The 20,500-nt window shown below is 40.6% G+C and overlaps 1 protein-coding gene across 1 annotated transcript; it reads right to left on the bottom strand.

Annotated features, from left to right (window-relative positions):
• Positions 1 to 1,466: 1,466 nt before the first annotated feature.
• LOC130918406 (class I histocompatibility antigen, F10 alpha chain-like) lies at positions 1,467 to 8,365 on the bottom strand. The gene is made up of 5 exons (XM_057840087.1): positions 8,182 to 8,365; positions 4,511 to 4,591; positions 4,163 to 4,429; positions 3,808 to 4,086; positions 1,467 to 1,853 (listed from the first exon to the last, which is right to left on the bottom strand). Exons 1-5 carry the CDS (start codon positions 8,363 to 8,365, stop codon positions 1,504 to 1,506), a joined length of 1,161 nt encoding a protein of 386 aa, XP_057696070.1. The 3' UTR covers positions 1,467 to 1,503.
• Positions 8,366 to 20,500: the final 12,135 nt, after the last annotated feature.

Genomic DNA, 20,500 nt, shown 5'->3' with positions numbered 1-20,500 from the left:
TGGTCCTTATCTGACGCCCTTGATCTCTCCTCCCAAGGATGGTCGCAGGGTCCTGTGACTCTTGTCTGCCTGCTGAAGGGAATAGCTAACTTTCTCGCACACACCATATAACTGTTTGCATTACTCTAACACTTAATATAATCAATCAGGGAATAGTATGGTTTCACATATTTATTGTAGGACTGTTTGTATTACTCGAACACACCTTATATAAAGTAAATAGCACTTATACAATAGTTTAATGAAAAGAAGCACAATAGATACACAACGCCATCTTATCACAGAAGCCCAGCGCATGCGTCACGAGCAAGATTGACGCACCAACCCTCGCAATCAGTTCTCCCGGGCACTCCAGGACAAAGAGCAGGGCGTTCTGTCCTCAAACAAGTATCATCGGAGAACGCCCGATATCCTGAAGTGGCAGAATCCACATCCTCGTTGCCCAGACAACAGTAACTCCCAAATCCTCCTGTCCAATCCACAAAAGACAATAATACCACACACACCCTTCTTCCTGCCCACGGCCCGCTCTGCGAGAGCTTTCAAAAGACTGAACATTTAGGTAACAACTGTCGCTTCTCGGGGACATTCCAATGTATCCGCTGTTATGCGAACCTTGGATCTAACATTGCCTCTCCGTCATCTGTTTTTGCCTTGTTTTTGACCACTGTCGACCAATAAATTGTCAACCTGATTTCGGTGTGCTTTCTTTAAACCGTTCAGAATGGAGTCGGTACAAAAGGTTAGCACGGGAGTGACTGCGCGGGACTGGCCCCTCCCGGTCGAGTTGCTGGGGCTGCGCCAGCGGAACGCCATTTGGTTCAGCTGTCGCTGTTCCGGCGGCTTGGCCGGGGGGGTGAATTCTTTCAAAGCTAACACAAATACTCATATACAAACACATTCCAACCACCCTCCAATCCGCTCTCGTCTTTTCAAAGAATCACTGCCCATCCTACCAGCCACGACTGGGAAGTTCCTTATCGTCGTATAAAAAAATTCCTGCTCGTGACCTGTGCGTGTGTCATATCCCTGCTATGTTGTATGATATATGTGTGTTCACTGTAACTTGCCTGCCTGCAACTGCTCTATCATTTCCGAAGAAGAGATAGCTGCCGGCGCGGTTCATCTGCAGCGGCCCGATGCTCACTCATTGAACGTAATTTCGTTGTCATGTCTGTGTGTCAGTGACTATTAAAGCTCTTTCTGTGTCTCTGTCTGTCAAGCTACCCCAGAATGCATAGGAAGTGGCCCAAAAAGACCAATGAACAGGAAGTGAATTGGAAAATTTTACTTACGAACTGGACCGTATTTGGCTGTAACGAAAAGAGGGTAGTCTCAGTGACGGTTGACGTGAAAATCGCTGAGCAGAGGTCCTTTACCTCGTTTGCGCTTGACGAAAAAGATGGCAACGGCGATAGCGACAGCGGCGGCCAGAGCGATGAGGACCGAGGGGATGGCGATGGCCATCGCCGTGTTCCTCCTTTCTCGCTCTTGACAACAAAATCAAACGTGAGGACGTACGCATAGGATGAGGACTGAAGTGAGGGTCTCACCTTCTATGCGCTCGTTGCTCAGCACCTTGGTAAAGTCCAGCGGGGTGATGACGTCCTCCCGGACGCCGTCCAAATGGAAGACGCACTCGTAGCGAGCGCGCTCGTCCGGCGTGAGGAGGCGAGCGCTGGTCTGGAAGGTCCCGTCGTGGTTGGGGAGGGTCTCGTCCATCGCCGCGTCCTCGTAGAGCCGCTCGCCGTCCTTCTTCCAGAAGAGGACGGCCGCCCTGGGGTAGAAACCGGTGGCGTGGCAGGTCACCGGCGACCCCGCCGTCTTCTGCAGCAGGGACACCCGCGGCAGCTCTGCCGGGAGACAGGACAATGACATTTTTGCTGATTTCCTGTTCATTCTGGGGGATTTTTATTGATGCATTTTATAAACTCATCAGCCGCCTTTGACAGCGCTAGACAGTTGATGAAGGTTCAACTCACTTCCTTTATAGTCATTTCCTGTTGGTCTTAGTACATTTCCGGGTCACTTTCTGTTCATTGGTAATGCAATGTAGACATTGGGGCATATCTTGGGCATCATCTCCGGTTGATTTCAGGTCAATTTCTGTTTTGTCTTTGTGCATTCCGGCTCTCTTCCTGTTAATTTTGAGGCATTTCCAGGTCACTTTCTGTTGAGTTTCAGGCTGATTTCTGTACATTTCTGGGTCACTTTCTGTTGGTTTTGAGGCATTTCCAGGTCACTTGCAGTTCATTGGTCGCATCTTGTTGAATTTGAAGCATTTTCAAGTCAAATCCTAAATCCTGTTGATTTCAGGTCAATTTCTGTAGGTTTTACTGCATTTCTGTTAGGTTTTGTTTTGGTTTCCTTCTAGTGTGTCCCCGTGATTGCTTATTAATTTCACCTTCACCTTTCACCTTGTCCTAGTTCATCTCTGAACTTGCATCCTCCTGTGCTCACCTGTTCCTCGTTGTCTCATTACCCTTTGTCTGCGTGTGTGTATATAAGCTCCCAGTTTCTTTTCATTCCTTGTTGCATCATTGTCAATGCCCATATGCTCGTCAATGTCTGAGTCAAGCCCTGTCCAAGCCCTCGTGTATCAGTCCCTCCGATTTAAGTAAGTTTTGTTTGAATCATGCCCTTTTGATCCCCAGTGCTTTTGGTTGTACTTTGTGTTTTTGTTAGATATCATTAAAAAGTTTTTTGAGTTCACCGCCAACTGCCTTGTCGCTTTTTGTTTCCCTGCAATTGGGTCCACACAACCTGTCTGCCTGCCCGCGTCCCTGACAATTTCCACGTCATTTCCTGTTGAATTCAGGTCAATGTTTGTTGGTCTTGGATTCAGATTCAGAGTTTATTTGTCATTGTCAGGATAACAACAAATTCAGATTGGAGCAAGATAAAGGTAAAGTGTCCCCCAGTCCCCACCGTAAATAAATATATAAATAATAAATTTACATATCCATTCATGCCACCCCTAACCCCCACAGTGGGAAATGCAAAATTAAAAATGATAATCATCCCCATGACCCCACAACAACAGCAGTAGTTTACAGGCCAAACTGTAGTCCACAAACAGGAGGCGTGCGTAGGTATTTTTAAGATCCAGATGCTACAGGAGTGCGTGGAGCACTGTAGGGATGGCGTCCTCTGTTGAGCGATTTTCCCTTCAAGCAAACTGGTATGGATCAAGTGATGTTGGTTTAGCAGCCTTGATGTAGCTGATGACCAGTCTTTCCATGCATTTGGCAGGGATGGGGGTGAGAGCTGCGGGCCTGTCGTCGTTCAAGCCTGTGACCTTGGACTGTTTGGGGAGCGGGACATTTGTGGCAGCTTTGAAGCGGGCTGGGACCCAGGAGGTGGACAGCGAGGTGTTGTCGATGGAGGTGAAGACGTCAGTGAGCTCTGCAGCACACTCTTTGAGCACCCGGCCCGGCATGCCATCTGGTCCGGGAGCTTTCCTGGTGTTAATGCTGTGCGGTTACTTCCTGCTCATTGGTCACCATCAATTTTGGGTCTCTTCCAGTGTATTTTGAGACACTTCCTGTTCATTTTGGGTTGTTTTCATGAAAGAAAAAAATCACTAACATGGGGGGCAAGAAGAAACAGAAAAAAAAATATATGTATGTCAAATATGAAATGTGCAAGACAGAAGGTGTGAGAAGAAATTAGGGAGGACATTGAAGAGGAGCTGTTTAGGGGGAAAATGGAGAATGAAAAGAGAGGAAAAAGTAATCATGAGGGGGAAAAAAAAAAGATGGAGGGACCATTTCATGGACAATGTGTGAGAGACAGGCTGTACGTTACCTGTTCTCATCAGGACGTCACTCCCAAAGCTCACGTATTTCTTCAAGTATGAAGGACAATGCTCAGTCATGTAATACTTTAAGTCTTCATTATAGCCTTCCACTTCGTCCCACTTGTTTTTGGTGATAATAGCTTGCGATTGGATGGCGTTCCATCTCGATCCGTTCAAATCAAATGACAGAAAGTCTTCCCCGTTGTAACTGATGTGATACCAACCATCGACCTGGTCGGTCTCATTGTCCCATTGGCAGCCAACCATACGCTGGATCATGTTAAGACCTGAAAGTAAGGCACAGAGTCAATAAGCCAACACCTCGGAGGGGATGAAATGCTCCAAATTGTAACGGCCACCAACCTCCCGTTTGGTTGAAGCGCTCTTGAAGATTAAGAATGCTGACTTCGTCTCTCGCCTGATTATCAATATTGATACGTGTCTGCCTCTCCCAGTAGCGTGGCTCTTTGGCTGTGATGTTCTTCATCCACTCCTGTTTGGCTACACATTTCCTGCTCTCGCTGTCGTAGTGTGAAATCTGAACGCCGTCAACGTAGCCCGTACTCAAATACTCTGGAAAGTTTGGAATTCCAAACGACCTAGTCTTGATGTACTTGAGCGAGTGGATCACTGAAAGAGAAAACACGTTAGACGGACGAACTATTAGTGACACACAAACAGTTGTCCGATAATGACTTTTTAACCGATAACCTGATATTATCCACCTCCAAAAATCCGATATATGCGTTCCTGCAATTAACACGTTCTTGCTAATTGTATTGTGATGCACCACTGGACGCTTTAATAAATGATAAATGTAGCAACTTCAAGGTTTTCCTAATAAAATAAACATTCTGAGAGAACAACTTCAACTGAAGTAAGAGAAAATAAATGTCCCATATCAGTAACCAATTGAAATGAGCCAAAATGTCCGTCATTTATCAAAAGGAATCATTCACATTGAAAACACCGTCACAGTAGTTACCCCAAAGAGCCACTAGGCGGCGACCAAAGCATTACAAATAAAGGCAGGCAATCATAGGACAAGCCATTCCCAAAATGCAATTTGCTGGGCTTTTGCAGAGATTTTGGTATTTAATTACTTTTCTTGGTGAATATTTCTTTCTGGCAACCCAATAGTTATATGTCATGAGTTTATAATTCATTATTTATCTTTGCAATATGAATGCAAAAGGTCTGTTCACATAACTAATCCCAAACATCTTCATTAGAAGACATCTAATGGTCAATTAGTATAACTACTGTGTTGAATATTGAACAACTCAAGTTGTGAAATTATCAGAAAAAACATTGCAATAATACAAGAAATAAGCCATGATGTAATGTCATCAGTGTTGCAATACAATGTAACATTACAAGAAAAGTCGTAATAGGAGTTTAAAGCAGGGGTGAAAGTGGCTTGCCGGAACTCCCTGGCGTGAGGGTCGCCACGGAGCCAGAATTTTTTTTTTTTTTTTTTTTTGGAGGGGGGGGGTCAAAACTACTGAAATGCAAAAAAAACTGTTTTTGGTCAGTTATTTCTATAACACATACAAAAACTGATTTTCATTCAAAATTGTATTTTTTTTTTTCAACGATTTGCAAAATAAAAGCTATAACCCCAACCTCCATCTCCTAATTTTTATTTTCCCTCCTTTTCTCACATACTGAACGCCAAATCTCAATTTTAACTACTTAAGGACATAGGATGTATATTAAAATTGAAGGTAATGTAAACATTTTTTGTTGTTTTTTAATAATAAAGATATAAGTAACATACATTCAGAAAAATAACTACAAATGACATATTTTGCAGAGTGAAATTGAATATATTTTGAAGATCGCGCAAACATTACTTTTTTAAATCAGAAGGAAATGAATAAGTAGCCTAACATAAATGAACAAATATAATTCCAAAGTGCACATTGACAGCTAAGATGTTCTGAACATCCCCATCAGAGCAATAAATAAATAAATAAATATGATAAATAAGCCACTTTAACTCTTTCTTGCTCTTAAAGATTTGATCCACTTTCTGTTGCATTGCCCCTTTTTTTTTTGTTTGTTTTTTTTTGTTTTTGCTGTTTCAGAAAAGATGCACCTTTGAACCAATCAGAGCTAACTATCTCCGGTGATCACATGTCAATATGTCAGCCAATTGAACGGATAAATGAGCCCAGGCGTTTTGCTTGCTGCGTGCATTTGCACATTGACGTGACTCGTCATTGTCAGACTCGGATAACTGCAGCAGCTGGGTAAACTTCCATGCCGTCCGTGGAATAAAATCAATAAATATCGGTGGAAACGGATTACGCTACAAAAGCACTTTATTATGCTTGTTGTTAACACTTGTGTATGTAAATCTGATGTTGGTAGATTGTTTTCTTCCTGGAGATGAAATGCATGTGTGGCAGCTTTTTATTTTATTTTTTTTTCCCTTTACATAGCGTTTTGACAGTTGCCGTCATATTTTCGGAATCATAGCACCTTATACGGGAACAGCGTTCCGGCTCTGAATCTTATACCGGAACTGCGTTCCTGACCGTTCCCGCCCACTTCCACCCCTGGTTTAAAGTCACGATACAACGTAATTATTTCATATTACAAGAAAAACAGTTGTTTTTTTACGTTATTTAAATGACAACACCTTTTGAGAAATTTGCCATCTTGTCAATTTTTCAAACTAAAGTCATAATATTAATATAGATATACGGTTATCCCTCGCTACTTCGCGCATCAAACTTCGAGCTCTCAGTCCATCACAGTTTTTTTTCAATTAAACTAACAAAAAAACTTTTATTCAAAAATGTTACAATATATGTATGTATACATGTACAAATCATTGTTTTCTTTTATATTCCGTGTTGGCCCGAATATAAGACGGCCCTGATTATAAGACGCCCCCCTCTTTTTAAGACTCAATTTTGAAAAAAGATTTTTTGAACACCAAATTAATTTTTATACAGAAAATAATTACAGTACATCTGAAACAAATGATTATAACAGTTTATTTGAGAGAAAAAGCATATTATTTTGTCTCATTTAAATCTTAATATCTGAACATTTAAATATGTAAACTAAAGTGCAATCACATTGGTAAATGAATGGCTTCTGGTTTTTGAAATGTAAATAAACCAATCTATTGTGATAAAACAACAAAATTGCAATAACTGCATTAAAGTGAAGTCTAACTGTAACTGTAGTTTTGAAAAAAATCTGAATAAGGAAAGACATTGCGATAAAATAATGCAAACTGGTTAAAGTTAGCTTAGTAGCTGACATCTGTCATGACAGAACATCGCTACAGTGATATCTGGCGCCTTCTAGCGTCGTGAATGAGTATAACGTCTAGACCGCGAATATAAGACGACCCCCACTTTTTCACTCATTTCAATGTAAAATACAGTCTTATATTCGGGCCAATACGGTATATATCTATATCATAATTATTAGATTTGCATTGCTTAAAAAACATTTATTAAAATATTCATATACATAAAAGGTTTTTTATTTTTGTTTTGTTTTTTAATTATACTTTGGGGAAAAAAACATGTCTTATATGTATTTCTTGCCAATGCTATTAAATCTAAATTAATACATTGAACACACCCCAAAAAATACATATATATATATATATTTTTTTTTTAATGTAAATAGACTCCACCTCTACTTCGCGCATTTTCTATTTTTTGTGTTGAAGCGAAAAAGGAGGAATCACTGTACCATTGCTTTTATTTTTAAAATTGACATTATAAGCAGTTACGCATGACTTGAGTAATGAGTATTCTTTTGATGGAATACTTTAATTTTTGTTGTTGTTGTTGTTGTGATGACGACTTTTACTCGAGTCACTTTGCTTTAAAGTAACGCTTCTTTCACGTGTGTAAATTATTTGGTGAACTGTGGCGATCATTATCCTTTCATGGTAGAAAATATTTTAACCACTGGAGGGCCCTCATGCTCTTTGGAAACAGTCGGATTTCAATAATTTTTTGGGTGTCATTTTTAGCCTTATTCAGAATCAGTAATGGTTAGGGTTGTATAAATAACAGTTCTTTTAGATGGATGTTGTGCTGAGAAAAAAAGACACCATTTTGCTTGAGTGATTTTTTTTCTGACGATGTCTTTTTGAGTCGTTTTTTTTTTTTTTTTTTTTTTCCCAAACGACTCTTCCTTGAGTACAAGTTTGGCTATTCTTGCCACCTCCGCCGATTTGACTGCAAAACTTTCAAAAATATTTTGAAGACGACATTTGCTCCGATCATCATGGACTTGCAAAACCGCTTAATTTTTCCTTATGATCTGCGAGTGGTCCAAGACCAGTTTGTTGCTGGCAAAGCGTGTTCCGATGTGAGGATGGTCAGAAGAAAAAGTGCACTTACTAGGCGCGGCGCCGCCCATTTGCGCTAGCAAAAAGGCCGACAGCGCAATTATCTTCGGCAGCTTGTGCCGTTTTGAGTCCATTTCGTAATGACCACGGCCTCCGCGTCGAGCCACATTGCGCTCTGCTTTCATTTTCGCCGGTTGTGGCGTTCTGTCCGAGGGTTTTTCACCACCTGCTGACATCATTGCATTCTTATTCATTAAATTCCTTAATCTCCTTTGTGGAAAAAACATCAAAATGATCAGGCAAACTCAGACTCAAGTATAGTTAACTCACACGGTAGTTCTTTCTCCACTTGCAGTTTGTTTGTGGGAAGGTAGTGGACTTGGCGGGCTTGGACTTGATGGAAAAGGTGGCTGTAAAAGATGTACAGAGGTGGAATTAATATATTTCAGAAGAGCACCTATAAAGAGAACATAGTGGGATGTTCCATTTAGACATGTGCCGGTTACCGGTATCAAGGTTTACTGTGGTATTAAAACGTTGACGTTTCAAAACCACTCAAATTTTCCGTCATACCGTTGTACTGTATTAGCTATTTTCTATGTCTCAAAAATGCAGCGAGAAATGGAGCGGGAGCCCTCACCAGGGGTGAAAGTGGGCCAGAACGGTCAGGAACGCAGTTCCGGTATAAGATTCAGGGCCGGAATGAAGTTCCGGTACACGGTGCTTTGATTCTGAAAATATGACAGCAACCGTCAAAACACTATGTAAAAAAATAAAAAATAATAATAAATGCTAAGCTGCCACACATGCATTTCAGCTCCAAGAAGAAAACAATCTACCAACATCAGACAACAAGCATAATAAAGTGCTTGTGCAGCATAATCCGTTTCCACTGATATTTATTATTGATTTTATTCCACGGATGGCATGGAGGTTGAAGGGGAATATTGGAATGTGTTGTTTTCAACCTATCAAGCTGACTTCGCAAAATAGTGAATATAACATGTTTCTCGTCCATGCAAAAGGAATGTGTTATTCTCAACCTTATCAAGCTGCAAGGTACAGCCTGACCACTAAATCAAAAGAAGGGAGTAAGGTCACCACATCCAGGTGGCTCATACTAAAAAGGGAGTAAGGATTCTCGAAGGCTGAAGGCCGTGCGAAACATCTAAGGGAGATCCAATTATTCTCGCCGTGTGAAACTCGAACGGGAGGGGAAGTTACGAGGCGCGGTACTTGTTATAAAGAAGCGACGGAGGCAGGTAGAGTCAGAGTCAGCTGCGGGTCTTCGCGACGACGCCCAGTCTTGGTTTGGTATCTTCGCTACTTTTACCGAGGACGCCCCGGCTCTCCGTCCTTCCAGCACACGGTAATTAAGCTTTGGTTTTGGCTTACAGCGATTATACATTGTATTGTTGTTTGATATACTTCTATTCTGTGGGTTAAATAAAATGTGCCGCTTGTTTAACGCAGAGAAGTGTTAGTGTCTTGTGTGTGTGTTGCCGATTCTCCACGATCCTATATAGGCCATATTATTACAGTAATTGATTATTAACTGTGATAGGCTCAACAATTTGGAGATACTGTAATTGACTATCAGCAGTATTAATTCAACTATGTCACAATGATTGAATATAAGTTGTGATTTCCCTAATTACGTGCAATATTGAGTATAAATTGCCCATCTTTATATTTGAGCAGGTTAATTGAATATCAGACTTGCTTTCTCATACATTGAAATACTGCATTTGGATATAAGCAGTGTCTCAAAAGTGTTTCAAAACAGAGGTTTCCCCAGCTGCTGCAGTTACCTGAGTTTGACGATGATTAGTCAAATCAATGTGCGAATGCACTCATTTATCCGTTCAATTGGCTGACATACTGACATGTGATTAGCAGAGATGGTTAGCTCTGATTGGTTCAAATCCGCATGTTTTCTGGAACAGCAAAAAAAAAAAAAAGTGTTGAATTGATGCGACAAAAAAAGGGCTATGCAACAAAAAAATGGATCAAATCTTTAAGAGCAACGAAAGAGTTGATGAGGCTATTTATCATATTTAGTTTTATTTGCTCTGATGGGGAGGTTCAGTACATCATGGCTGTCAAAGTGCACTTTGGACTTATATCTGTTCATTTATGTTAGGCTACTTATTCATTTCCTTATGATTTAAAAAAAGTCCATGTTTGCGCAATTTTCAAAATATATTAAATTTCTTTCTGCATAATAAAAGTCATTTGTACTTATTTTTCTGAACGTATGCTACTTATATCTTTATTTTTTTTAAAAAGTAAATGTTTACATTAGGATATATATTAAAAAATTGAAGCTATTTTCTTAAGTAGTTAACATTGAGATTTGGCATTTAGTATGTGAGGAAATGAGGGGAAATAAAAATTAGGAGATGGAGCTTGTGGTTATTGCTGTTTTTGTTAACTTTTATTTTGCAAATCATTGGAAAAAAATACAATTTTGAATGAAAATCAGTTTTTGTATGTGTAACAGAAATAACAGTGCTTAACAGTTTTCTTTACATTTCAGTAGTTTAACAAGTTTGACCCCCGCCCCCACCAAATAAAAAAGAAATAAAAATAAATAAATAAATAAAAATTCTGGCTCCGTGTCGACCTTCACGTCGGGAAGTTCCGGCAAGAAATTCTAGCCACTTTCACCCCTGGCGCTCACTCCTCCACCCTGGTTGATGCTATGTCTGTCAATGACGTTACTCTGTGCTCTAGACTAAAGCTGACACACTGGCTGATACAAAATTTATGGTCATTTACGTTTCCCACCAACTATGAGAGTTCTCTCCAGCGTGGTTTGTGTGTCAAGCGATAGTAAAAAATATACTACGACGTCACGTAACTAGCTTGTTAACGATGCAGATAATGTGCTACTTTAGTTTATATGAAAAATTCCAATCTTGTTTTCGTCCATCCCACAGCACCGAGACAGCGCTCATCAGAGTCACCACTGACCTTCTGATGACCTCTGACTCCGGTTCTACTTCCCTCTTTATCCTTCTTGACCTCTCTGCTGCATTTGATACTGTTGATCATCACATCCTCCTTCACCGCCTCCGACACTATATAGGAATCTCTGGCACTGCCCTTCAGTGGTTTAACTCATATCTATCGGGAACAACCGAGATTGTAGCCCTGGGGGATGCTAAATCCCGCCCTAACACTGTCATCTGCGGAGTCCCCCAGGGCTCTGTGCTCGGTCCAACCCTCTTCACCATTTACATGCTACCCCTCGGTCGTGTCGTCAGCAGGCATGGAATACAATTCCATTGTTATGCTGACGACACACAACTATATTTCAAGGTCACTTCGTCCTCCATCCTCTCCTCCTCTGTTTCTCACTTTGACTCCTGCCTGGAGGAGATAAAGGCCTGGATGAGTGAAAACCTCCTGCAGCTGAACAGCTCCAAAACAGAAGCTATTCACATAGGTACTATTCACCAGCTCCGTTCCGCCCCCATTTCCTCAGTCTCCTTTTTCGGCCACAAATTTTCCCTCTCCCCTTCTGTGACTAATTTGGGAGTCAGGTTTGACCCCCATCTTAGCTTTAACAATCACATCATTTATATTTGCAAAACCTCCTGCTTTCACCTCCGCAATATTGCCAAACTCTGGCCATCTCTCTCCTATCCTGCTGCAGAGAGACTCGTCCATGCCTTTATCTACTCCAGGTTGGACTATTGTAACGCACTCCTCATCGGGTTCCCTGGCAAGAGCCTACAAAGGCTTCAGTATGTCCAAAACAGCGCTGCCAGGGTCCTGATGAGGGTGCGTAAACACGAGCACACCACCCCCATCCTTCACACCCTACACTGGCTCCCTTTTCACCTCCGTGTTGAATTCAAAATCCTCCTTCACACCCATCACTGTCTACACGGTGTAGCCCCCACCTACCTCACCGAACTCCTCACATCACATACTTTAACCAGAACCCGGTCAGGCCAACAGCACCGTCTACACCCGCCCAGGACTTGGCTCAAGACTATGGGCGACAGGGCCTTTGCAGCTGCTGCTCCCCGTCTGTGGAACGCCCTCCCAGACCACCTCAGAGCCCCGCAGACGGTGGATGCATTTAAAAAAGGACTAAAAACGCACCTTTTTAAAAAAGCTTATTCTAGCCAATTTTATTTGACTATCTTATCTTTATCTGATTGGTATCTGTTTTTATCTGTGCTTCTGTCTGTTTTGCTTTTACTCTTTTATTCTTAGTCTTTTTATTTATTTATTTTCTGGCAATGTGCACTTTGAGAGTTGTTTTTCAAATGCAAAGTGATTTATAAATAAAATGTATTATTACCTTGGTCTTTCCAAAGGAAAGAACAAGGTAATGATATTCTACAACTTTATTGTACTTATTACCTTGGTCTTTCCTATGGAAAGAACAAGGTATTGTTATTCTGCAACTTTATTCGCCTTATTATTATTATTATTATATCATCAAATTATTCTCCGCGTTTTTTCGGCGCGCCGCGCAGCCCGAACCGTACCACCGATCGGCACCATTCAAGTATTGACACGACCGGATTTTTCGCGCAACGCAGGGACTTTTTCAAAATCCCCCGAAAAATTTTCCGTTCGCCCGTAAACGGCAATTTTCCGGAAAAAAAAAAAAGTTTAAAAATGTATCTAGTCCTACAATTTTTGACCAAATCACATAATTTGGGTATCAAAAATTCCGGGACGGTGAGGGGCATAAAAGTTGTATACAGAATTTGGCAAAAATTTACGGTTCCCCGGTAATTTGCCAAAAACTCTCCCATTCATTTCTAATGGGAGAATTTCCCATTCATTTCAATGGGATTTCCAATGGAATTTACATCATTGATGCCATTGACGGCCATGCATGTCGAATCTATTGATGCCAATGTACTTGGATTCAATTGACTATATGAATGTCGATGCCATTGACGGCCATGGACGTCCAAAATTTTTCCCATTCATTTTCAATGGGGAAAAAACTACACTTCCCCAAATCAACAGAAAATGACCAGATATCAATAGGATGTGTCCCCCAAATGTCCCCAACTCCATTGACGCTTATAGGGGGTGCTGCCATTGACGTCCTTGGACGTCCAAAATTTTTCCCATTCATTTTCAATGGGGGAAAAAACTAAATTTCCCCAAATCAACAGAAAATGACCAGATATTAATAGGACGTATACCCCAAACGTCCCCAAATCCATTGACGCTTATGGAGGGTGCTGCCATTGACGTCCATGGACGTCCAAAATTTTTCCCATTCATTTTCAATGGGATTTTTTTTTTTTTCCCCAAATCAACAGAAAATGACTAGATATCATTAGGACGTGTCCCCCAAATGTCCCCGATTGCATTGCCGCTTATGGAGGGTGATGCCATTGACGTCCATGGACGTCCAAACTTCCCATTCATTTCCAATGGCATTTCTTCATGTTTTTTCATTCTATTGATGCCAATGTACTTGGATTCCATTGACGCTTATGTAAGTTGATACCATTGGCGTCCATGGACGTCCAAAATTTTTCCCATTCATTTTCAATGGGAAATTTTTTTTTTTCCCCAAATCAACAGAAAATGACTAGATATCAATAGGACGTGTCGCCCAAATGTCCCCGATTGCATTGCCTCTTATGGAGGGTGATGCCATTGACGTCCATGGACGTCCAAACTTCCCATTCATTTCCAATGGCATTTCTTCATGTTTGTTCATTCTATTGATGCCAATGTACTTGGATTACATTGACACTTATGTAAGTTGATACCATTGACGTCCATGGACGTCCAAAATTTTTCCCATTCATTTTCAATGGGAATTTTTTTTTTTTCCCCAAATCAACAGAAAATGACTAGATATCATTAGGACATGTCCCCCAAATGTCCCCGATTGCATTGCCGCTTATGGGGGGTGATGCCATTGACGTCCATGGACGTCCAAACTTCCCAATCATTTCCAAAGGCATTTCTTCATGTTTGTTCATTCTATTGATGCCAATGTACTTGGATTCCATTGACGCTTATGTAAGTTGATACCATTGACGTCCATGGACGTCCAAAATTTTTCCCATTCATTTTCAATGGCATTTTTTTTTTTTCCCCAAATCAACAGAAAATGACTAGATATCATTAGGACGTGTCCCCCAAATGTCCCCGATTGCATTGCCGCTTATGGAGGGTGATGCCATTGACGTTCATGGACGTCCAAACTTCCCATTCATTTCCAATGGCATTTCTTCATGTTTGTTCATTTTATTGATGCCAATGTACTTGGATTCCATTGACGCTTATGTAAGTTGATACCATTGACGTCCATGGACGTCCAAAATTTTTCCCATTCATTTTCAATGGGAAATTTTTTTTTTTTCCCCAAATCAACAGAAAATGACTACATATCATTAGGACGTGTCCCCCAAACTTCCCCGATTCCATTAACAATTATGAAAGGTGCCGCCATTGACGTCCATGTACGTCCAATTCTCCCATTCATTTCTAACGGCTTTTACTTTGTTTTTTGCCAATGACTGGCATTATGATCCATTCTATTGATAGACCTGAGTGGGGCTAAGATCTGTATCTCCACAGAGGAAAGACCAAGGTGTGTAATTTCTCCCGAAATTGCAGTTTCTAGTTTTTTATTATTATTATTCAATAATTGTTGACGTTTTTTTCGGCGCGCCGCGCAGCCCGAACCGTACCTCCTTTCGGTACCGTTCAAGTATCGGCACGACCGGAATTTTCGCGCGACGATGGGAATTTTTCAAACGGCCCCGAAAAATTTTCCGTTCGCCCGTAAACGGCAATTTTCCGAAAAATAAAAAAAGTTTAAAAATGTATCTAGTCCTACAATTTTTGACCAAATCACATAATTTGGGCATCAAAAATTCCGGGACGTTGAGGGGCATAAAAGTTGTATACAGAATTTGGCAAAAATTTACGGTTCCCCGGAAATTTGCCAAAAACTTTCCTATTCATTTTGAATGGAAAAAAAACGCGCGCTTCACAGCCCGAACCGTTAGACCGATCGGCACCGTTCAAGTATCGGCACGACCGGAATTTTCGCGTGACAAGGGAAACTTTACAAATGGCCCCGAAAATTTTTCCGTTCGTCCGTAAACAGCAATTTTCCATGAAAAAAAAAAAAGTTTCAAAATGTATCTAGTCCTACAATTTTTGACCAAATCACATAATTTGGGCATCAAAAATTCCGGGACGGTGAGGGGCATAAAAGTTGTATACAGAATTTGGAAAAAAATTACGCTTCCTCGGAAATTTGCCAAAAACTATCCCATTCATTTCGAATGGGAAAAATCCCATTCACTTCCAATGGGATTTCCAATGGAATTTACATTGCATTGATGCCATTGACGGCCATGCATGTCGAATCTACTGATGCCAATGTACTTGGATTCAATTGACTATATGGATGTCGATGCCATTGACTGCCACGGACGTCCAAAATTTTTCCCATTCATTTTCAATGGGGAAAAAACAAAATTTCCCCAAATAAACAGAAAATGGCCAGATATCAATAGGACGTGTCCCCCAAACTTCCCCAATTCCATTTACGCTTATGGGGGGTGCTGCCATTGACTTCCATGGACGTCCAAAATTTTCCCCATTCATTTTCAATGGGGAAAAAACTAAATTTCTCCAAATCGACAGAAAATGACCAGATATCAATAGGACGTATACCCCAAACGTCCCCAACTCCATTGACGCTTATAGGGGGTGCTGCCATTGACATCCATGGACGTCCAAAAATTTTCCCATTCATTTTCAATGGGAAATTTTTTTTTTTCCCCCAAATCAACAGAAAATGACTAGATATCAATAGGACGTGTCCCCCAAATGTCCCCAATTGCATTGCCGCTAATGGAGGGTGATGCCATTGACGTTCATGGACGTCCAAACTTCCCATTCATTTCCAATGGCATTTCTTCATGTTTGTTCATTCTATTGATGCCAATGTACTTGGATTCCATTGACGCTTATGTAAGTTGACACCATTGACGTCCATGGACGTCCAAAATTTTTCCCATTCATTTTCAATGGGAAATTTTTTTTCTTCTCCCAAATCAAAAGAAAATGACTAAATATCAATAGGACGTGTCCCCCAAATGTCCCCGATTGTATTGCTGCTTATGGAGGGTGATGCCATTGACGTCCATGGACGTCCAAACTTCCCATTAATTTCTAATGGCATTTCTTCATGTTTGTTCATTCTATTGATGCCAATGTACTTGGTATCCATTGACGCTTATGTAAGTTGATACCATTGACGTCCATGGACGTCCAAAATTTTTCCCATTCATTTTCAATGGGAATTTTTTTTTTTTCCCCAAATCAACAAAAAATGACCAGATATCAATAGGACGTGTACCCCAAATGTCCCCGATTGTATTGCTGCTTATGGAGGGTGATGCCATTGACGTCCATGGACGTCCAAACTTCCCATTAATTTCTAATGGCATTTCTTCATGTTTGTTCATTCTATTGATGCCAATGTACTTGGTATCCATTGACGCTTATGTAAGTTGATACCATTGACGTCCATGGACGTCCAAAATTTTTCCCATTCATTTTCAATGGGAATTTTTTTTTTTTTGCCCAAATCAACAAAAAATGACCATATATCAATAGGACGTGTACCCCAAATGTCCCCGATTGTATTGCTGCTTATGGAGGGTGATGCCATTGACGTCTATGGACGTCCAAACTTCCCATTAATTTCTAATGGCATTTCTTCATGTTTGTTCATTCTATTGATGCCAATGTACTTGGTATCCATTGACGCTTATGTAAGTTGATACAATTGACGTCCATGGACGTCCAAAATTTTTCCCATTCATTTTCAATGGGAATTTTTTTTTTTCCCCAAATCAACAAAAAATGACCAGATATCAATAGGACGTGTCCCCCAAATGTCCCCGATTGTATTGCTGCTTATGGAGGGTGATGCCATTGACGTCCATGGACGTCCAAACTTCCCATTAATTTCTAATGGCATTTCTTCATGTTTGTTCATTCTATTGATGCCAATGTACTTGGTATCCATTGACGCTTATGTAAGTTGATACCATTGACGTCCATGGACGTCCAAAATTTTTCCCATTCATTTTCAATGGGAATTTTTTTTTTTTTCCCCAAATCAACAAAAAATGACCAGATATCAATAGGACGTGTACCCCAAATGTCCCCGATTGTATTGCTGCTTATGGAGGGTGATGCCATTGACGTCCATGGACGTCCAAACTTCCCATTAATTTCTAATGGCATTTCTTCATGTTTGTTCATTCTATTGATGCCAATGTACTTGGTATCTATTGACGCTTATGTAAGTTGATACCATTGACGTCCATGGACGTCCAAAATTTTTCCCATTCATTTTCAATGGGAATTTTTTTTTTTTTGCCCAAATCAACAAAAAATGACCATATATCAATAGGACGTGTACCCCAAATGTCCCCGATTGTATTGCTGCTTATTGAGGGTGATGCCATTGACGTCTATGGACGTCCAAACTTCCCATTAATTTCTAATGGCATTTCTTCATGTTTGTTCATTCTATTGATGCCAATGTACTTGGTATCCATTGACGCTTATGTAAGTCGATACAATTGACGTCCATGGACGTCCAAAATTTTTCCCATTCATTTTCAATGGGAATTTTTTTTTTTTCCCCAAATCAACAAAAAATGACCAGATATCAATCGGACGTGTCCCCCAAATGTCCCCGATTGTATTGCTGCTTATGGAGGGTGATGCCATTGACGTCCATGGACGTCCAAACTTCCCATTAATTTCTAATGGCATTTCTTCATGTTTGTTCATTCTATTGATGCCAATGTACTTGGTATCCATTGACGCTTATGTAAGTTGATACCATTGACGTCCATGGACGTCCAAAATTTTTCCCATTCATTTTCAATAGGAATTTTTTTTTTTTGCCCAAATCAACAAAAAATGACCAGATATCAATAGGACGTGTACCCCAAATGTCCCCAATTACAATGATGCTTATGGAGGGTGCTGCCATTGACGGCCATGGACGTCCAACTCTCCCAATCTTTTCTAATGGCATTTCTTCATGTTTGTTCATTCTATTGATGCCAATGTACTTGGTATCCATTGACGCTTATGTAAGTTGATACCATTGATGTCCATGGACGTCCAAAATTTTTCCCATTCATTTTCAATGGGATTTTTTTTTTTTTGCCCAAATCAACAAAAAATGACCATATATCAATAGGACGTGTACCCCAAATGTCCCCGATTGTATTGCTGCTTATGGAGGGTGATGCCATTGACGTCTATGGACGTCCAAACTTCCCATTAATTTCTAATGGCATTTCTTCATGTTTGTTCATTCTATTGATGCCAATGTACTTGGTATCCATTGAAATTATGTAAGTTGATACAATTGACGTCCATGGACGTCCAAAATTTTTCCCATTCATTTTCAATGGGAATTTTTTTTTTTTCCCCAAATCAACAAAAAATGACCAGATATCAATAGGACGTGTCCCCCAAATGTCCCCGATTGTATTGCTGCTTATGGAGGGTGATGCCATTGACGTCCATGGACGTCCAAACTTCCCATTAATTTCTAATGGCATTTCTTCATGTTTGTTCATTCTATTGATGCCAATGTACTTGGTATCCATTGACGCTTATGTAAGTTGATACCATTGACGTCCATGGACGTCCAAAATTTTTCCCATTCATTTTCAATGGGAATTTTTTTTTTTTGCCCAAATCAACAAAAAATGACCAGATATCAATAGGACGTGTACCCCAAATGTCCCCAATTACAATGATGCTTATGGAGGGTGCTGCCATTGACGGCCATGGACGTCCAACTCTCCCAATCTTTTCTAATAGCTTTTACTTTGTTTAGTGCCATTGACTGGCATTATGGTCCATTCTATTGATAGACCTGAGTGGGGCTAAGATTTGTATCTCCACAGAGGAAAGACCAAGGTGTAATTTCTCCCGAAATTGCAGTTTCTAGTTATTACCTTGGTCTTTCTGAAAGAAAGAACAAGGTATTGTTATTGTGCAACTTTATTGTACTTATTATTTATTCATCTTATTCTCCGCGTTTTTTTGAGCCAACGCACAGCCCAAACCGTAGCACCGATCGGCACAGTTCAAGTATCGGCACGACCGGAATTTTCGCGTGACGATGGGAATTTTTCAAACCGCCACGAAAAATTTTCCGTTCGCCCGTAAACGGCAATTTTCCGAAAAATAAAAAAAGTTTCAAAATGTATCTAGTCCTACAATTTTTGACCAAATCACATAATTTGGGCATCAAAAATTCCGGGACGGTGAGGGGCATAAAAGTTGTATACAGAATTTGGCAAAAATTTACGGTTCCCCGGAAATTTGCCAAAAACTTTCCTATTCATTTTGAATGGAAAAAAAACGCGCGCTTCACAGCCCGAACCGTTAGACCGATCGGCACCGTTCAAGTATCGGCACGACCGGAATTTTCGCGTGACACAGGAAACTTTACAAATGGCCCCGAAAATTTTTCCGTTCGTCCGTAAACGGCAATTTTCCGTGAAAAAAAAAAAAGTTTCAAAATGTATCTAGTCCTACAATTTTTGACCAAATCACATAATTTGGGCATCAAAAATTCCGGGACGGTGAGGGGCATAAAAGTTGTATACAGAATTTGGAAAAAAATTACGCTTCCTCGGAAATTTGCCAAAAACTATCCCATTCATTTCGAATGGGAAAAGTCCCATTCACTTCCAATGGGATTTCCAATGGAATTTACATTGCATTGATGCCATTGACGGCCATGCATGTCGAATCTACTGATGCCAATGTACTTGGATTCAACTGACTATATAGATGTCGATGCCATTGACTGCCATGGACGTCCAAAATTTTTCCCATTCATTTTCAATGGGGAAAAAACAAAATTACCCCAAATCAACAGAAAATGACCAGATATCAATAGGACGTGTCCCCCAAACTTCCCCAATTCCATTGACGCTTATGAAGGGTGCCGCCATTGACTTACATGGACGTCCAAAATTTTTCCCATTCATTTTCAATGGGGAAAAAACTAAATTTCTCCAAATCAACAGAAAAAAATGACCAGATATCAATAGGATGTATATCCCAAACGTCCCCAATTCCATTGACGCTTATGGGGGGTGCTGCCATTGACGTCCATGGACGTCCAAAATTTTACCCATTCATTTTCAATGGGAAATTTTTTTTTTTCCCCAAATCAACAGAAAATGACTAGATATCAATAGGACCTGTCCCCCAAATGTCCCCGATTGCATTGCTGCTTATGGAGGGTGATGCCATTGACGTCCAGGGACGTCCAAACTTCCCATTCATTTCCAATGGCA

This window comes from Corythoichthys intestinalis, chromosome 7, assembly GCF_030265065.1.
Source record: "Corythoichthys intestinalis isolate RoL2023-P3 chromosome 7, ASM3026506v1, whole genome shotgun sequence".
Lineage (NCBI taxonomy): Eukaryota > Metazoa > Chordata > Actinopteri > Syngnathiformes > Syngnathidae > Corythoichthys > Corythoichthys intestinalis.
Note: the sequence above shows the minus strand (reverse complement) of the source record. Positions and strands in the feature narration are given on the sequence as shown.